Source organism: Triturus cristatus, chromosome 12, assembly GCF_964204655.1.
Source record: "Triturus cristatus chromosome 12, aTriCri1.1, whole genome shotgun sequence".
Classification (NCBI taxonomy): domain Eukaryota; kingdom Metazoa; phylum Chordata; class Amphibia; order Caudata; family Salamandridae; genus Triturus; species Triturus cristatus.
The window spans coordinates 739934300-739953422 of record NC_140595.1 but is presented as its reverse complement, the minus strand read 5'-3'; the positions used below and the strand labels follow the sequence as shown (position 1 = coordinate 739953422).

Here is a 19123-nt window from a genome sequence, read left to right as displayed (position 1 = left end):
CTGAATGCTTAATTATCACACACATCAAGCGGACCCGCCTTTCTGAGTTAGCGTACCTTTAAGGTCTTCTTACAGTTCCGTACCGGAATGGGCAGGCAGTTTGGCCCGGGGGCGGCGCCTTTATTTCCCTGGCCTCGGGTTAATATCCTGCTGCACAGTGCTGGCCCACTAAGTCTTGAAGTGTTTTATAGATAGTTTTACTGTTTCAATTCTGCACCTCTACATTAGCACATTTTTAAAAACTACGACCAACGTCGGATCTAAGTTGGTGATAAGTGGAGTACCAAACACCTCCAGCAAGTGAGATAAATGCCAATTGACCCCCTGTGATTGGTAACTTTTTGTTGGCTAGTACTCTTATAGACTGAGTCCCATTAGCTTTTACAAATACATTAAGAAAAACTGTTTTTCCCATGGTAATTACCTCCCCCAGTTCTTCAGTCTTGGTAGTAAATTGTTCTTTTATGTCAAGGGGATTTGCTAAAGCACTATCGTTTCCAGCTGGTGGCATCCGTACGTGTCCCAGCTGAGTTAAATGGTAAATAGTAGTGTCTTTAAAGCCCCTGTGAACTCAACATGTTCATTCCTTGTTTCATTTTCATAGGACGAGTTTCAGGTCATAGTAGTTAAGAGGTAATCTTTTTACCCCGAGAACACTGCAGAAATTTGTAAGCATTGCTTGAAGACAGGGCATTCTGATGTGATTGTACCATGCATATTTCTGCCCTAGTTGTGGAGTGTGATATAGGCTGTCGATTTTTTTTTTAGAAGTAATTCTTCCATCAAAGTGCTGCCAGTGGAGAAATGTAGTTTGTGTTTAAGCCATATGCCTAATTACATAGGCCGTACATGCCCGTTGTAGAGACTCCCACTTTTTTCGTCCCACTTAAAACCCTGATGGCAAGCTCTTCCATTTCTGGTGTTTTGCAGCAGTTTTTAGATGATATTAGAGTTTCTCAATCCTCAAATGGGTGTAATTTCTGATATTTTTATGTTTCCCCTCATCTTTATTGTTTGATTTTGCGTACGGGAAAGTGTCACTCACTTATCCTTTATCCCTTTCTATGTTCCCTCCCTCTCTCTCTTCTGTTATTCCTCTCCTTCTCCTTTTCCTGTATTCTCCTTTCTCCCCACCCTTCATGAAAAGTCCCCATTGTTTGTTATTATTCTCTCAATATATCTTTTAGCCCAACTTTCCGACTCATCTCAAACTTCTTTCTGCTACTCTTTCCAATGCACAACCCTATTTCTCACCCTATACATCTATAAATATATCCTCTTCATCCATGCTCTCATTTATCCCAAACACATGCCACTACTCTGATCCCCAAAATGACCATTTCTACACTCTCCCCTACTCTACCCCTCCTTGCATCATCTGACACCTCTTTTACTATAAGGATCCCCCAAAACAGAACCCCTTTTTACTCATCCAAAAGCCTCCTCCTACTGCTATGACCTCCCCCCCAAAAAATATCTAAATCCTTTACTCTTCTATCCCTCCACTATCCTTTTCAATCAAAATAACAGACTAACATGTTCACTACTCAGATTTCATATTCCACTATACTAATTCACCACTAATCCTTTATGGGTTCCAGAGTAGCGTGATACTCGCCAATAAAGCGCTTCAATACCATATCAGGGTTACAAGCGCTATATAAATGCAAACCTTTTTCCCTTTTCAACCCCTCCCCAACCCTTCTCAATCCAAATAACTGACTTACATAGCCACTACTCAAATTACTTTCATATTTCACTATACTAATTCAACACTAATCCTTATGGGTTCCAGAGTAGTGTGCAACTCGCCAAAAATAGCACTTCAAAACCCCATCAGGGGTAGCAAGCGCTCTATAAATACAAACCTCTTTCCCTCTTCTTTCCCGCCACCTACCCTTCTCTATCCAAATAACTGAATAACATATACACCACTCAAATTACTTCATATTTCGCTATACTAATTTTCAACACTAATTCTTTATGGGTTCCGGAGTAGCATGCTACTCCCCAGAAAAGCACTTCAACTCCAATCAGGGGTAACAGGTGCTATATAAATGCAAACCTTTCTTCCCCTTCTATCCCCCCGCTATCCATTTCACTCCAAATAACCGAAAATGCATCGTCTTTTCAGTTTTTTAAGCAAAAGTTTGGAGGGATATTTGGCACTGCACACATGCGGGGTCTGGTTCCTGGCGCACATAGACATGGCTGCAGCGTACAGAGACCCTACACTGCCACACACAGAGGAAAAAAACTAGAGGGAACATTGGTGATGAACCTCTTTGTTGAAATTCTTCCCTGTAAAAGTAGTCAATTAATTTGCCAAGTGGGTTACTTTCATGCATTAAAATGCAATAGAATACTTTCTGAACTTGAAAGTCATAATGTCTTGCACATGTCCTGTGTTAATTTACACTTTGTTTCCCAAGGTGTATTTTTAAACTCTTCTTATGTGTCCTCATTCCGTTTTTGTATTCTTAGTAGGATATATTTACTAAATGGAGCTATTTGTTTTCTGCTGCAGATGAAGTTAGGATAAATGCTAGTATAAGTTGTCTTATCATAGCAAAAAGATATCTTTTGCAATGTTCCCAATATGATAGGGGGCCTGTAAATAGTTTTTAGCATTTTGTATCCTTCGTTGTACTGTAAGATGTTTTATAAATTATATGTTATGTCTTTTACAGTAATACATTTCCCAGTGTTAAAATGTTTTCGGTGTGATATGTTAATTTTACCTTGAGTTTGTATATGTGTAATTTGTGTAGCTTAGAGAAAATATTAGTGATAGATTTTGCTACTTTTCTATCTGTATTATCAGGTCTTTGTTCTCCACCAAAAAGTGTTGGAAAAGCTAAAAAGTCAGAATCTTTGTCTTTGTGTAATCCTCTAGGTGTTATGTTCTGCAGGTGCTAAACTTAACATATTAACATTATTAGTGGTAATAGTTTCATGTGTTAACATGCTATCTCGATTTCCTGTTGCTATGTTGTCTGAAGTATCTGATGAATCACTTGTTTCTGATGTTTCACTGCAATAGTTTATTTGTTGTGGTGTATACTCCCAATCTGGATCAACAGTGATTCTATATTCTTTGAATATGTTGCTATTTATTGCTAAACATTGTTTTGCTTGTTTGACTTTATTTGGTCTAACATTTCCAAAATATGTATAAGGTAATAAGATAATTTTCTTTTAATTTTTATATGCATTATCATGGCATCACTAATTTGCCTTGGTAATATTTTAACTGTTGTCATAACATCTGCAGGCACATTAACTACAGCACCTGATAAAGATTTCTGAAAGCCACATGGCAATGGTCTAATTTGTAGAAGAAACTAATCTTTTTTCCAAATTATGTCTATGTTAATGCAATGAGATATTTGGAAACTTCATCCCATTTATAAATGAACAGGTTGGTATTTTATTGTTGCTAATGTGTGTGTATAGCAAATGTAAAATGTATAGTTCGTTGGATTTGGGATCATGTTACATTGTATGAATATGGAATGTGTGCCAATATTGTTGATAGTTTTAATGATTGTTTATGCCATAATTGATTACAAATAGTACAAATGTATTCTACACCATAAAATATTTCTTTACAGAAGTTGCTAATTGTTTCATTTGTTCTTTGTGTTTGTTTGTATGTTTGACTGATTGATTTTTATGCTGTATATGTATTGGGGCTAATACTAACGTGTTCAAAACACTATGAATAATAATTAATGGATTTATGGAAATGATATAAACCGCTTATGAAATGAATGAGCATAAACCATTGCAAAATACATTAAAGAACGCAACTTTGGATCACTTTGGTTTATTTGAGCAAACCTGCCACTTTTGGACCCCCGGCAGCACGCATTGAGGGACACTTCCCAGTGGGGACGATACCTCAGCGCACGCCCACGAACTTGATAACAATCGAACACACCGGAGCATATTTGAATACTATGGAGTGAGTGATACAATAACCTTTCATTTGTGAAAATTAAAATTTCATGTGTATTATGCCTGAATGCAAATTTACTGTTAAATTTAATTTAGTTCTATAATCAGGATGTAAAGGATTACATTAAGGTGTTCCCAGTTTAAGTGAATATATTCTGTTGTATAATATAATTAGGTAATTCATCTGGATGCATATGCATTTTATTATTAATGGAATGCATTTTAGTATATAAATTATCTCCCAGATCCATAATATAGTGTGAATCATAATGATTCCAAGTTCCTTCAGGTTTATGGTAGTTATGTAATATTGCAAAAGTACTGTTTGGGAGACATTGTTTGCCCCTTGAGTTGATATAAAATATTTCATGGACTTGATGATAACTAGTTTGTAAAATTGTACTCATAGTACTTTTTGTAATAATTTGTTCTTTCTTTGTATTTGCTTTTTGTCTGTGAATAATTAAAAAATGTTGTTTGCTTTTGTGTATGTATTTATTATGTAGAGCTATTGGGCTTTGTAATGTGTTTTATGTATGTGTTATATTATTGTGGTGGGTGTTGAAGATGGTCAAAAGGGAGTGACAGTATATCTTTTAGTGTGGATTTTAATTGATTTATCTGTTTTTGTATGGTATGCGTTTCTGTACTCATTTCTTAGAGGTTAGTTGCCATACTCTATACTTCCCTTTGTTTAACCAGTAATAAAGTTGTTACTTACTTCCTGGAGTCCTTTTTTTCCTGTAAAACAATAAAAAAAATATATTAAATTTAGGGGTTGGTGACTAAATGTAATACTTTTGTGTTTTTTGTTTGTTTTGTAATGTGTTTAAGTGGGTTATATTGGGGTAGAGCGAGGGTGATTGAAGTGTGGTAGATTGTAGTGGTGTATAGTGGGGTAGATTTAATTTGAGCTGGGTAGAGTATATTGGAGTGGGGTGGGATAGATTGCAGTTGAAATGGGTGGGGTTGATTTTAGTGGGTAGATTGTGGTGTAGTGGGGCAAATTGGAGTGCACTGTGTTAGATTAGAATGAAGTAGGTTAGATTTGAGTGGAGTAGGGTAGAGTGAACCCAAGACCAGACTTATTGCAGCTGGATTCAGCGAGACAAAAGGAGGAGGATACTGAAGCAATTTAGGAGCCCTGAGGTCACTGGGAGGACGCTGTGACCCACCATGTTCCAAGAGGGGCATGGCTTACACAGGTACTGTCTTGTTTCTTCTCCAGACAGGGGAAGCGGACGGGTCTGACACGTGGGTAGATTTGGGCCTTTGCTAACCTCCCTTACCTTTACGGGGTCCCAAGATGGCACTTCGTACCACGGGAATTCTCTATAAAGATTGCATGCAGTTTTCTTGTTGTTGTGGTTTTTTTAATGGCACTATGGTGGTGGAGTAACACGGCAGAACACACAAGCCTCTTTGTGGTGAAGTAAATCAGGCATGTCTTTCATTACCAAGCCAGGAAGTCCCTTATAATTTAAAGCGAGTACTGGAAAAGGTATTCCCCAGTGGAAATACTCAGAGTGCACTAAGACTCAAAGAAATCCTACGGAAGGGATTACGTTTCTCTTGTGCATGAATAATCTTTTTTTTGTTGTTGCTCCTTATTATGGTGGGGTTGCACTGGAATTTGGAAGATGAGAATCCCTCACTAACTCCCAAACACTATCCCGAAAGGTAGAAAGGAATATAGACACCCCCTGTTAAATAAGTACGGAAGGACATTATAACTTACCTGTGGCATTTTTCTTTGTTCCGAGGAGCCTAGATGGTACCACCGGTAGACTAGATTTCAAGGCAGCTATAGGGAAAACAAACAGAAAGGAAGACTTGAGAAGTTTTTAAAGCTCTAACCAATCCTCTAATAAAGAACTTTATAACCCAACGTTCACAGCTAGTGTCATAAATCCCTCGCAAAGCGACAGGTAGCAAGAAACGTAGGCTAAGAACAGGCAAGCTCTATGTGCCTATATAATTAGGGTGCTGATTCTGTTGCCTAGTTGGTGTGAATAGAGCCTGCATTGACTGATCCACGGCCCCACTGGGTGTGGTTAGTACATCGGGACATCATAGGGTTGTACAGATATAAATCGCCTAGCAAAGAGACGAATAACCTTGTAATTCTGCATGTATTCTAGCTGGAAGTTAACACAGACTTGGGTAAAAATCGATACTTGGCTTCATGCTTCGGTATCCATGTAGGAAAACGCAGTTATAGGTGTTGCTTATAATGCTGCGAGGAAGGATGAGTGGTACACGGTTGGTGCCATTAGGACAGACGATTGGGTACAGGGGGTGGGGAGAATCAACCCCCCATGCCCCCTCGACCTACCTTTAGAGTGTCCCAGAGGCTAATCCTTCCGTTTCCAGTGTCGCTAATAGACCTGGAAGCACAAAAAACGGATCATCAGGAAGGGTGGAGGAGGCCCCAAAAACCACTGAAATTGAAGAAGGACTTTTTCTCAGGAGGGACGGGCTACCACAGTAAAACGCAGAGGAAAAGAAGAGACCAGCGCGCAGCAGTAGAACGCAGAGGAGAGGACAGTGCGAAGAGAGGAGTGCCAAAAGCTCTGAAGTAGAGCAAAGCTGCTAGGAAACAAAGAGAATGGAGGAGAGGGTGAATCGGGAGCCCAGATGAGCTGCGTTGACAGCTATGAAGAGACTTCAGAGATGTGGTCTGAGGAGTGGTGGACGCCACCAGAGAACATGGGCTTGCTGGCCACTTTCTGACAGGCAGCTGGGGTAGCTGTGTTTGAGCCTGAAATCACTTTATTTTTCGTTCAGTGTCATTGTGGTTGTGATAGGGACCCTTCATGGGCAACTTCTTATTTTTACTCTTTTTAATCACACGAAGTGGGCAGTGGAAGCATCTCCTTCCTCTGGATTTACAATTTTGAGCAAACTACTGGGTCCGAGCCAATTGAGAACGGATATTGGGAGCATGTAGCTCCTTTGCCCAATACTTCATCTAACCATATGCTCCTTAGACACAAGTTCCATGAGAGTGACATTATGCAACCCCACTAATCAGATTCAGCAAGTTCCATGATTGGCATTAACTACACGCATTGCTATACTTGAAGGTATAAACATGGGTACACAATAGACTCACTAATCGACTTCAGTAAAGCGTACATTAAAAAAAAACATCAAAAGAGCAATTTCTCCCAAATGGCTACATTCAACTATTAACAAACACAGCAAACATATGCCACTCAAGCTATTTCTAAATCAACAAATACAGCTCCAACTAAAAGAGGGCAAATTTAATCAAATGCAGATAATCCCAACACAAAAAATAATGTCCATTCAAAGTCTGCCCAAACCATAGCCAACACAAAAATAGCACATTGCTCCTCAATTCAAAGCATAGACCAACTAGCTAAATCAGACAACTTAACATAGATTAATCACAGGAACCACCCAAGTGCCTCTGTAGCCAAAGACAGTACAACTAATGATCATGAAGCTAACACGAGCAACCAAGTGGTGTCTAATCCAAGGGCAACTTAATAATTATCTACCAAAAACATCAGTACAGTAACAATCTAGCCAAGAAACCCAACAACATTCAACTGAATGACAGTCTTCTCATTTCCAACTAAACCAACATTACATCACCCAATGAAATCAACACCAAGAAACCCAAATCAAACCAGCCCATTGTCAATCCATCCCATAAAACTAACTGGATATCAGACTGCAGTAATCAGAGCGATGCCAAACAGACTGTTTTTATCTATGCTAACACAAACTAGCATTTTGTTGACATTTCAACAGGGATGATATTTCCCTTGCTCTAGTAAGGATGACTGATAATATGCTTCCGTATGTACAAACTTTAGCTCATAGTTATACTCATTCAATCAGGGGTTTGTAAAGCATGGCTACTCACCCGTGAGGGTGTCATGGTGCAGGGGGGCTGCAGGTTCATCTGAGTGCTGAGTTCATTCAAAGAGCCAGCTCTTGAGGTCGTTCCTGAATTGGGACATCGATAGGGATTGCCTGAGTGAGGCAGGGGGGCATTAGGTTCCAGGTCTTGGTGGCGAGGTAGGAGAAGGATCTTCCTACCATTTCTGGTCTAGTGGATGTGTGGGTAGGTGGTCAGTGACAGATTGGCAGAGCGGAGACGTCTTTTGGGTGCGTGGAGAGAGAGGCTGTGGTTCAGGTATGCTGGTCCGGCATTGATGAGGGCCTTGTATGCATGGGTGAGGAGCTTGAAGGTTATTCTTCTGTCAACTGGGAGCCAATGGATTCACTCAGGTGTTGTGTGATGTGGCTGCAGCGGGGGATGTTTAGGATCAGTCTGGCTGCTGCGTTTTGGATGTTCTGGAGCTTCTGTAGGAGTTTCTGGGTGACATCGGCATAGAGTGTGTTGCCATAGTCAAGTCTGCTGCTGATGAGGGAGTAGGTTACCGTTTTCCTTATTCAGTGGGGATCCATCTGAAGGTCTTTCGGAGCAGGCAGAGCATATTGAAGCATGTTGAGGAGACAGCGTTGATCTGGCAGTTCATTGTGAGCAAGGAGTCCAGTATGATGCTGAGGTTTTGTGCGTAGTCCATGGCTATGGGGGGTGTTGCCAGTGCAACGGGCCACCAGGAGTTGTTCGTAGTGGAGGGGGTGGATACCAGGATGATGACTTTTGTCTTGTCTGAGTTGAGCTTGAGGTAGCTATCTCTCATCCATGTGGTGACGGCTTTTATCCCTTTGTGGAAGTTGTTCTAGTCGTTGGTCTGTTGGTGAGGGAGAGGATAAACTGGGTGTTGCCGACATGGAAGATGATGTTGAGTTTGTGGTTCCTGACGATCGTTGTGTGTGGGGCCATGTAGGCAATGTAGACATTGAAGAGATGGGGCTCAGGGAGGGGCCCTGGGGCACTCCTTGGCTGATCTCTGTAGGTTCTGAGAGTTAGGGTGGTAGTCTGACCAACTATGTTCGGCTGGTAAGGAAGGAGCAGATCCAGTCCAGGGCTTTGTTGCAGATGCTGGCATCATGGTGTCTTGTGCTCAGGGTATATGGGAGATGGCTGCTTTGAAGGCGGCATGGGCTTCTGGGGTTTTGTTATTCCTCCATCCTTTTTCGGGCTGTTTACAGGTGCTTCTGGACTCTTGGGGAGGGCAGGAGTGAACCAGCTTGCTATCATGACGTGCTGTCTGCTGGGGCTTTCTTGAGGGGTGCAAGGGTGTCAGAGCAGGTGGTGATCCACTGGTAGAGGTTGCATGCTGTGGTGTTGGTATCTGTGGATGTCTGTGGTAGAGTTCTGCTGAGAAAGGTGGTGAGATATTCCTCGGTGACCCATAAATAAAATAGTTGAAAAAGCTAGTGTGTAATATGACTTATGTAAAATCACTGACAATGACGTGAACTCAATGCTGACATGCATGTTATATATTAATAAAATAAATGTATATATATATATATATATATATATATATATATATATATATATATATATATATATGTAAGCCCCCACTCTCGTAGTCACGAAAATAGACTCGAACTCCAAAGCTGTATGCAAATCTTTAATATCCAAGTGCAAGAACGACGCGTTTCACCAATACGGCTTGTTCACGCTCGAAAATGCAAACCAACCACCATGTTTAAATACACAGGTTCATTAAATGACGAGTTTGCAAAAAGGTATCAGGAAAGAGGTAAGTTTGGCGGCCATCTTGTAAAGGTGTAAAATACATTGTGTACATAATGTTTTTGACCCAAATAGATGTAAAATGCGAGTCAATGCGAGTCAACATAAATGGAATTGGGTATATGCAAGCACAATTAAATGTTGATACGTAAAATCGCAATACGAATGTAGTACAAAAATTACAGTACACAAGACATGTTACGCTCATAACTATCCACAATGAGGTTTCTATATATAAAACATCATATTCCAATGTGTGCGTGCTAATGTGGTGCACAACTCCTAAACTCATACCCCGAATAGTGAAAATGCGATGTAACTCGCATCCCAAACGCCCAAGTGGGCGGAACCAAGAGCATCATCCAATCACTAAGTCTTGAAAACGTGCACGGCTGTGTGCGGGCTCGCTCTGCTCCAGAGGACTGTGTTCAGCACTGGAGTGCCAACCACTGTTCAACTAAACTTTGAAGGGCAAGGGAGCGTGTACAGGCTATAGATCACGTTGCCTGTAATACTCGCAGGAGCTGTATGCCGATAATTAAGGAAACATCATGGCAAGTGCTTTGGAAGCTCGGAGGAAACAAACAGCGGATAGGCTTTTCTTCACACAAACTGGCTCTGTAAATAGTGGAGTGAACCCTTCCACCAATATCCTTGAAGAAATTAATCTACAAACATTACTGAGTAATCTAGAAAAATTACACAGGAAAGAACTGGCAAAGTGGTGGGAAGCGGAGTCCCTACAACGTTACATTGAGGTAAAAAGAGTCCCTAGAGGACTGAGGATCTTCACCGTTCCGACCTATGAGGATCCAGACACTGACATGCTAGAGGAATGGACCAACAACTCAGCAGAATGTTCAATGACGATGATGCGCATACTAGTTAAATATGCCCTAAAAGATCGTGCCAAATTGCTCTCGGAAATTGAGAAATTACTCACGGAAATCAGCAAAATTATGACCAAAGAAGCACTAGATGACCATATGGAGAACTTACACAAGAAGATGGATAAATTAGAAGAAGAAATAACAGCTAAGAAACAGCGCAAATTCCTTCGAGATTATAAGGATTATCAGGCTGGTAGAACATTAACCTTCCAGAGGAAATATGACCATCTGTTTGAAAAGAAGACAGGCATAATGACAGTCCTCCCTAGACCAGCAAATTCAACGGAAGAATTGGTCGAAAGTGATGTTTCTGATGGCAATGTCTCTGATGTGTCCGCTTCGGGCATGAATCAAGAAGCTAACAACGACACACAGAGAAAAGGCAGCAATTTTTTATTACAGTTCCAGTTGTTGAACCAAAACAGGACGGAACATCAACAAGACAGTGGGCCACAGAGGGGACGAGGCCGAGGACGAGGAAACAGAGGAAGAACAAGAGGAACCAATTGGCAAAGAAGAGGAGGAAACAACGCAGAAAGAAGCCCGATGGGAATGGAAACAAGGGGCAAGAAACAACAACAAATATGACAGTTGTGAACCTATCTCAGCGATCTCTTTCCCAGGAGGAAATTGAGACTTTGTCACTTGGACTCACCTTCTGTCCCACTTCTAATATGAACTACACTCAGACCCGTATTGATTTATTCTTGTTTTCAAGAAAGCTCAAACTCAAGAAATGGTTTAACACCAAACCGCAACAACAAGAAACTGTAAGTGTTAATCAAAGAGAAAGTAATTTGAATACTCTGGATGTTGAACTTATGCATGCATTATATGATATGTCAGAAAACGTTGATGGTGGTCAGTCCATACTTGAATGGGACACATGGGGCGAGAATTTGGATAATAATCCAGGGAGCAAATTTAAACCTAAATCTGTATTTCTCCCCAATGTACAATGTGATGCAATTGACATCTTTGAAAAGGGTGTACTGTATGACCTACAGAAAATGAGATATAATAAGATATCTGGGAGACGCAAAAATCTATCAACCAGACAAATTACATCTATTAACGAGCTGAAAGCGGATCATAATATTGTGATCCGCCAATCAGACAAAGGGGGCAACGTAGTTGTCTTGGACAAGCACAAATATCTATCTGAGGGATTGAGACAGTTGGAGGATGTCAACTGTTATTGCAAAACGGATATGGCTGAGGTACTCAATTCTAAGATTACATATAGAGAGATCCTGGTGGGATGGAAAGACAGGGGTCTGCTGGAACAAGAAGAATTTAGCTACCTGTACTGCGCACATCCCAGAATACCGATCCTGTATCTTTTACCGAAGATACATAAGGATTTGCAAAATCCTCCAGGTCGACCCATAGTGTCCTCCATTGGGTCACTATATGAGAATACCTCTAGATTCATCGATTATTTCTTGAGGCCATATGTGGTTGCTCTGCCCTCGTATCTCAGGGATACAACGCATTTTTTAACCATCATTGAGGGCATACATTGGGAGGCGGATTACACTCTGGTGTCTTTGGATGTTAGTAGTTTGTACACTAGCATCCAACATGAACAAGGCTTACTGGCTATCCAACACTACTTTAGAACCAGATCCATCTCTTTATTACACCATTCCCAGATGTTATTGGAAATGATTGAGATCTGTCTCAAAAATAATTTTTTCATTTTCAACGATGTCATCTATAAGCAGTCACAGGGCACAGCAATGGGAACCTGCTTCGCCCCCAGCTATGCGAATTTGTTCATGGGCTGGTGGGAGGAGCAGGTGGTCGCCAATATGCTGGAATTTAACAACGTTGCCATGTGGCTGCGTTATATTGATGACATCTTTTTCATCTGGTGTGGTGATGAAGATTCTGTTCGAATCTTTATCGACAAATTGAATCATAATACCTGCAATTTACAATTCACTGAAAATATCAGTAAAAAGTCTATGGAATTTCTGGATGTCCGCTTGGAAGTCACGAACAATCAGTTGACCACTGAACTATTCCGCAAGGATACAGCGGGCAATAGCATCTTGAATGCTAGAAGCAGCCATCCAGTAAATCTAATACGGAGCATCCCTTATGGGGAATTGCTGCGAGCCAAAAGGAATTGCAGTACTAAAGAGGCCTATGAGAAAGAGAGGGACGTTATGTGTCAGAGATTCAGGGAAAGAGGCTACGGTGCCAGAACTGTGAAAGATGCAATCTCTAGAGTAGAGACTAAAACTCGGGATGAACTCATTTATCCCAAACAGAAGGAAACTAAAGAAGAGAAAATCAGATTTATCACCACTTTCTCGGGCCAAGCTGCTGAAATACGCAGAGTTTTTAATAAACATTGGCATGTGCTACTCACAGATGAACATCTTAAAAAAGATCTGAGTAGCAATCCACAGATCACTTTCAGAAAAAGTCGCTGCCTGGCGGATGAATTAAGTTGCAGTTATGTTACTAGCAATGAAAATGACCCTAGGAACAGGGAAGGAGGTTTCAAATGCTGCAAGAAATGCAAAGCATGCAAAAATAGCACCGATTGTGCCAAGCTACAGATACCAAATTCCAAGAGAGAATTTGTCATACAAAAGAAACTCACGTGCAATTCCAACCATTGCGTATATGTATTGATCTGCCCTTGTGCCAAATGGTACATAGGCAGTACCAAACATGCAGCCAAAAAACGCGTGTTGGAGCACTTACGGGCTATACGAAATAACAACCGAGCATACCCCATAGCGAGACACTTTTTCGATCAACATTATCAAGATGAAACCAAGTTACGCATGGTGGTCATCGATTCTGTGGATATGGGAATAAGAGGTGGCAATCGAGAACTATTGTTAAGGAAATTAGAATCCCGTTACATTGTGGATTTTGAAAGTCTCGCTCCTAAGGGATTAAATATGAGCGAAGAATTAGCTGTTCATTTACATGAGTAAGCATCAATGAAAGTTTATCCTGAGCTGTTGTAGACTCATTTTAATATTTTATATTCACATGTGTTTATTTTTCAGACGGTGTATCAGGAATACTGAGGAAGGTGGCCATGCATATTGTAATGATGGAATTCAGCTGTCTGTACCTTCATTAGTTACCATCAGGGACCTCATTGCTTTATTTTCTTGTTTATCATGTGTTATCTGAAAACCTTATACAATTATCGTTTTGTGTTTACATATTGAGGTATGTGTACCATTTAAGATTTTTTGACCATATAATTGGAGTAACCTTACTACTGGTCAAGACCGATCTCAGTCCAGCCCACTGGGGCGAGTGGACGAAATATGTTAACGCATTGCTATTGGATATGCTCCCAACAGCAACACTTCCGATTTTGGGAGGGCTGACGGTTTGGTACACGACCGGATTGGGTATTTCATTTTCAAGACTTAGTGATTGGATGATGCTCTTGGTTCCGCCCACTTGGGCGTTTGGGATGCGAGTTACATCGCATTTTCACTATTCGGGGTATGAGTTTAGGAGTTGTGCACCACATTAGCACGCACACATTGGAATATGATGTTTTATATATAGAAACCTCATTGTGGATAGTTATGAGCGTAACATGTCTTGTGTACTGTAATTTTTGTACTACATTCGTATTGCGATTTTACGTATCAACATTTAATTGTGCTTGCATATACCCAATTCCATTTATGTTGACTCGCATTGACTCGCATTTTACATCTATTTGGGTCAAAAACATTATGTACACAATGTATTTTACACCTTTACAAGATGGCCGCCAAACTTACCTCTTTCCTGATACCTTTTTGCAAACTCGTCATTTAATGAACCTGTGTATTTAAACATGGTGGTTGGTTTGCATTTTCGAGCGTGAACAAGCCGTATTGGTGAAACGCGTCGTTCTTGCACTTGGATATTAAAGATTTGCATACAGCTTTGGAGTTCGAGTCTATTTTCGTGACTACGAGAGTGGGGGCTTACAAATAATAGGAATTCCGGTTTCCTGACTCGGACCGCCCGCGACAGAAGGATCCCTTTACCGGTACTTGTGGATATATATATATATATATATATATATATATATATATATATATATATATCTCTCTCTCCTACTGGCGGTCGCCAGTAGGTAGTTATAGTTAGGACCCCTTTTCCATAGGAAATCCGCAACATTCTATTTTGAATAACTTTGGCGCCGGTCGATGAATCCTCGCGAATTTCTCAAAATAGGTGGGGCGCTACGCTCCGCTCCTACCCTGAAAGTCTCGGGGAGATTCGTCAAGCGGGGGCTGAGATAAAAGGGGGGTCCCAAAACGCGTTTTTCCCATGCATTTTTCCATAGGACCTTTAGACAGGGATACAGCCCGAACGGCTGAACAGAATTACTAGAAATTTGGTAGAGAGGTAGTCCCTAGGTCAAGGAAGTGCCTTTTGTTGGTTTGGTGTAAATCTGTTCAGTAGATTCTGAGAAAATAGCCTTTAAATCAATATATATATCTGAGCCAGCTTACGGTACGCGTACCGTAAGCTTACCGTACGCGTACGGTGGCGTGCGCGAGCGCGATTCTGATTGGCTGTTAGATCTTAGTAAACATTCGAATCGGCCGAAACCAGGAAGCGGCGGCCGCCATTTTGTGTGTTTCACTCAGAAAAAAAAAGAGTGAAAACAAGAAAAGGGGGCAAGGAGGAGAGTTACAGACCCCCTTACATTTGTGAGGGGGTCAAAGAAGGACTGTAAAGTACAAAGAAAACATTTATTGATTTTTAAAAAAATCACGGGGTACGCGTACGGTAAGCTTACGGTAAGCGTACGGAAGAAAAAATAAATTAAAAAAGAAATGAAATGCAGATTAAAGAGTTTAGATATTAGGGAGCTCTAAAAAGAGCCGTTGTGTTTATGAAGTCATTTTTTTAGTGGTACCTACAAGTAAGTACCGATGCAGAGTCTAAGGTTCAAGAGGAAGACTCTGTTCCCTTCATCATTGAAGTGCACACCATCTCCTCTATAAATGTCTTGCATGTCATAACGCAAGTTGTTGTGGTAAATGGCACCCATACCATAGTCACGGAGGTAAGCAGAAACAGATTTGTTGACGTGCTTTCTTGCTTTGTCAATCTGCGGACAGAAATGATTGGACCAGTTCCATTTTTGCCTTTGGCATATGTTGGAAAACACAAAGGCAGTTTTAGGGAAAAGTGAAAACAGTTATGCAAAGGTGTCCTTCATAAGCATTTCCAGACCTACCCCAGTCAAAGTGCCTAGGTCATTGCCACCACAGTGCACTATTATGAGGTCAGGGTGTTGGATTTGCATGAAGGATTTCACCAATGGCATCAATTGGTGCCACTTTAACCCTCTCTGACCAATCCATTTAATGTCTACATTTGGCAAAGCAAGGTCTCTCACCATACCTGTTTTCTCTGCAAACTTTTCACTCCAGAAGACATAGCTGTGCCCTACAATCCACACTGTGAACATCTTCAAAGGAGAACTGGATGCACTCAGGAGGTGTCTTTCAGTAGAATGGCAATATGAAAAGAAAGACAGTTTGGAAATGGAGGCATACATATTTTTTTCAAAACAAAAAGAACTGATTGGCAGTTTCATTCCATTCTACAATAAAAACTAGGCTGTATGTGTAAATTAATAGAAGCATGTTTTGTATTGGTACAAAAAAATGTGTTACCAAAGAACAGTACTATGGATTTGCTGTTAGGTTTGAAAAGTCAAGCACTCTTGCTCTGTGGAATTGAAACATTGTGTGGCGAACTTCTGACCTAACTCCACACAGCAGTGTTCCATGAGCTGTTGCTATGGTAGCAGGCAGAAGTCAAGTTGGGGGAAGGGTACTAGGCAGAAGTCAAGTTGGGGGAAGGGTACTTTTGGAAAAGGGTTGGTTTTCAACCAATAGAAATGTGTGATTACATTTGAAAAAAAGGGGGAAGCACTGAGATTTGAAACTTACATGTATATGTGTGGAAAAATAGAGGGAAAGTTTGCCATTATCTGGTTCTGCTGAGAGGAGAGAGGTGTAGAGAACAGAGATCCTGGCTCTGATAATCTGCTGTTTGAGTGCCACATTTCTTTCACAACTAACTAATTTTAAAGGTGAGGTTAGAGTTTGAGAGGAGATGTATATGGTAAATTAAGAAATGAATAATAGAAATGTAATTCTTCTTGTTGAAGTTGCGTTTATTATTTTCTGTTTTGGGAGAAATTTAAATGTGAGGAACATGTAAAATAATATGGACTATGTTTTCACGATAAATTAAGGTGTACTGGAAAAAAAAAGAATAGTTTAAGGGTTTGAGGTTGGACTCAGTAATGCAAATACATTCAGCATCACTAAGGCTGGTTGCCCTTGCTGGAATGTAGGCAGCCACCCAGGTTACACATGGTGGTGGTCTGAAAAAGCAGTTTGGACATGTGCATTTAAAAAAATCAAAAAAGTGGATTCATAATGTGTCAGTCTGTAAAAGTGATTTTCACTTGCCAAAAAAAAAGAGCAGTAAGTGTGCTTTCAAATTGGCAAAGAAATTTCGTTTTGGGACTAATGTGAAAACATGACTCTGTGTGGAAATAGGAATTACAGGCAGAGATTTATTGCGTTTTTCTCTGGTGATTTCACAGTTGCATTAGTAGGAAAAAGGGGGAGCGATTTTTTGGGGGAAGAAGCAGACTCTTAGCACACACCCAGCTGCTTGCCATGTATAATCATGCACAGTATTTACAAGCGAGTGGGGTTTTCAGGTTTCAGTCTGTAATGCAAATACATTCAGCATCACTAAGGCTGGTTGCCCTTGCTGGAATGTAGGCAGCCACCCAGGTTACACATGGTGGTGGTCTGAAAAAGCAGTTTGGACATGTGCTTTTTAAAAAATTTAAAAAGTGGATTCATAATGTGTCAGTCTGTAAAAGTGATTTTCACTTGCCAAAAAAAAAGAGCAGTAAGTGTGCATTTAAATTGGCAAAGAAATTTCGTTTTGGGACTAATGTGAAAACATGACTCTGTGTGCAAATAGGAATTACAGGCAGAGATTTATTGCGTTTTGCTCTGGTGATTTCACAGTTGCATTAGTAGGAAAAAGGGGGAGCGATTTTTTGGTGCAGAAGCAGACTCTTAGCACACACCCAGCTGCTTGCCATGTATAATCATGCACAGTATTTACAAGCGAGTGGGGTTTTCAGGTTTCAGTCTGTAATGCAAATACATTCAGCACCACTAAGGCTGGTTGCCCTTGAAGGAGTGTAGGCAGTCACTGAGGATACACATGGTGGTGGTTTGAAAAAGCAGTCTGGTCATGGGCTTTTTAAAAAAACTGAAAAGTGGTTTCATAATGTGTCAGTCTGTAAAAGTGATTTTAACTTGCCAAAAAAAAAGAGCAGTAAGTGTGCATTCAAATTGGCAAAGAAATTTCGTTTTGGGACTAATGTGAAAACATGACTCTGTGTGGAAATAGGAATTACAGGCAGAGATTTATTGCGTTTTGCTCTGGTGATTTCACAGTTGCATTAGTAGGAAAAAGGGGGAGCGATTTTTTGGGGGAAGAAGCAGACTCTTCGCACACACCCAGCTCCTTTCCATGTATAATCATGCACAGTATTTAGAAGCGAGTGGGGTTTTCAGGTTTCAGTCTGTAATGCAAATACATTCAGCATCACTAAGGCTGGTTGCCCTTGCTGGAGTGTAGGTAGTCACCGAGGATACACATGGTGGTGGTCTGAAAAAGCAGTCTGGACATGGGCTTTTTAAAAAAACTGAAAAGTGGTTTCATAATGTGTCAGTCTGTAAAAGTGATTTTCACTTGCCAAAAAAAAAAGAGCAGTAAGTGTGCAATCAAATTGGCAAAGAAATTTCGTTTTGGGACTAATGTGAAAACATGACTCTGTGTGCAAATAGGAATTACAGGCAGAGATTTATTGCGTTTTGCTCTGGTGATTTCACAGTTGCATTAGTAGGAAAAAGGGGGAGCGATTTTTTGGGGGAAGAAGCAGACTCTTAGCACACACCCAGCTGCTTGCCATGTATAATCATGCACAGTATTTACAAGCGAGTGGGGTTTTCAGGTTTCAGTCTGTAATGCAAATACATTCAGCATCACTAAGGCTGGTTGCCCTTGCTGGAGTGTAGGCAGTCACCCAGGATACACATGGTGGTGGTCTGAAAAAGCAGTCTGGACATGGGCTTTTTAAAAAAAACTGAAAAGTGGTTTCATAATGTGTCAGTCTGTAAAAGTGATTTTAACTTGCCAAAAAAAAGAGCAGTAAGTGTGCATTCAAATTGGCAAAGAAATTTCGTTTTGGGACTAATGTGAAAACATGACTCTGTGTGGAAATAGGAATTACAGGCAGAGATTTATTGTGTTTTGCTCTGGTGATTTCACAGTTGCATTAGTAGGAAAAAGGGGGAGCGATTTTTTGGGGGGAAGAAGCAGACTCTTAGCACACACCCAGCTCCTTTCCAAGTATAATCATGCACAGTATTTAGAAGCGAGTGGGGTTTTCAGGTTTCAGTCTGTAATGCAAATACATTCAGCATCACTAAGGCTGGTTGCCCTTGCTGGAGTGTAGGTAGTCACCGAGGATACACATGGTGGTGGTCTGAAAAAGCAGTCTGGACATGGGCTTTTTTTA

General features: G+C 40.7%; 1 protein-coding gene across 7 annotated transcripts in view; it reads right to left on the bottom strand.

The window, feature by feature from the left end:
• The window catches only part of LOC146782640 (uncharacterized), a 292768-nt gene that overhangs the window by 94260 nt on the left and 179385 nt on the right, over positions 1–19123 (bottom strand). For all 7 annotated transcript variants that reach the window (XM_085638080.1, XM_085638084.1, XM_085638083.1 and 4 more), the window contains 2 exons: positions 5699–5764; positions 4682–4701 (listed from right to left, as the gene is read on the bottom strand). In XM_085638080.1, the coding sequence (XP_085494206.1) occupies positions 4682–4701; positions 5699–5764 (86 nt within the window). The remainder of the gene's footprint in view (positions 1–4681; positions 4702–5698; positions 5765–19123) is intronic.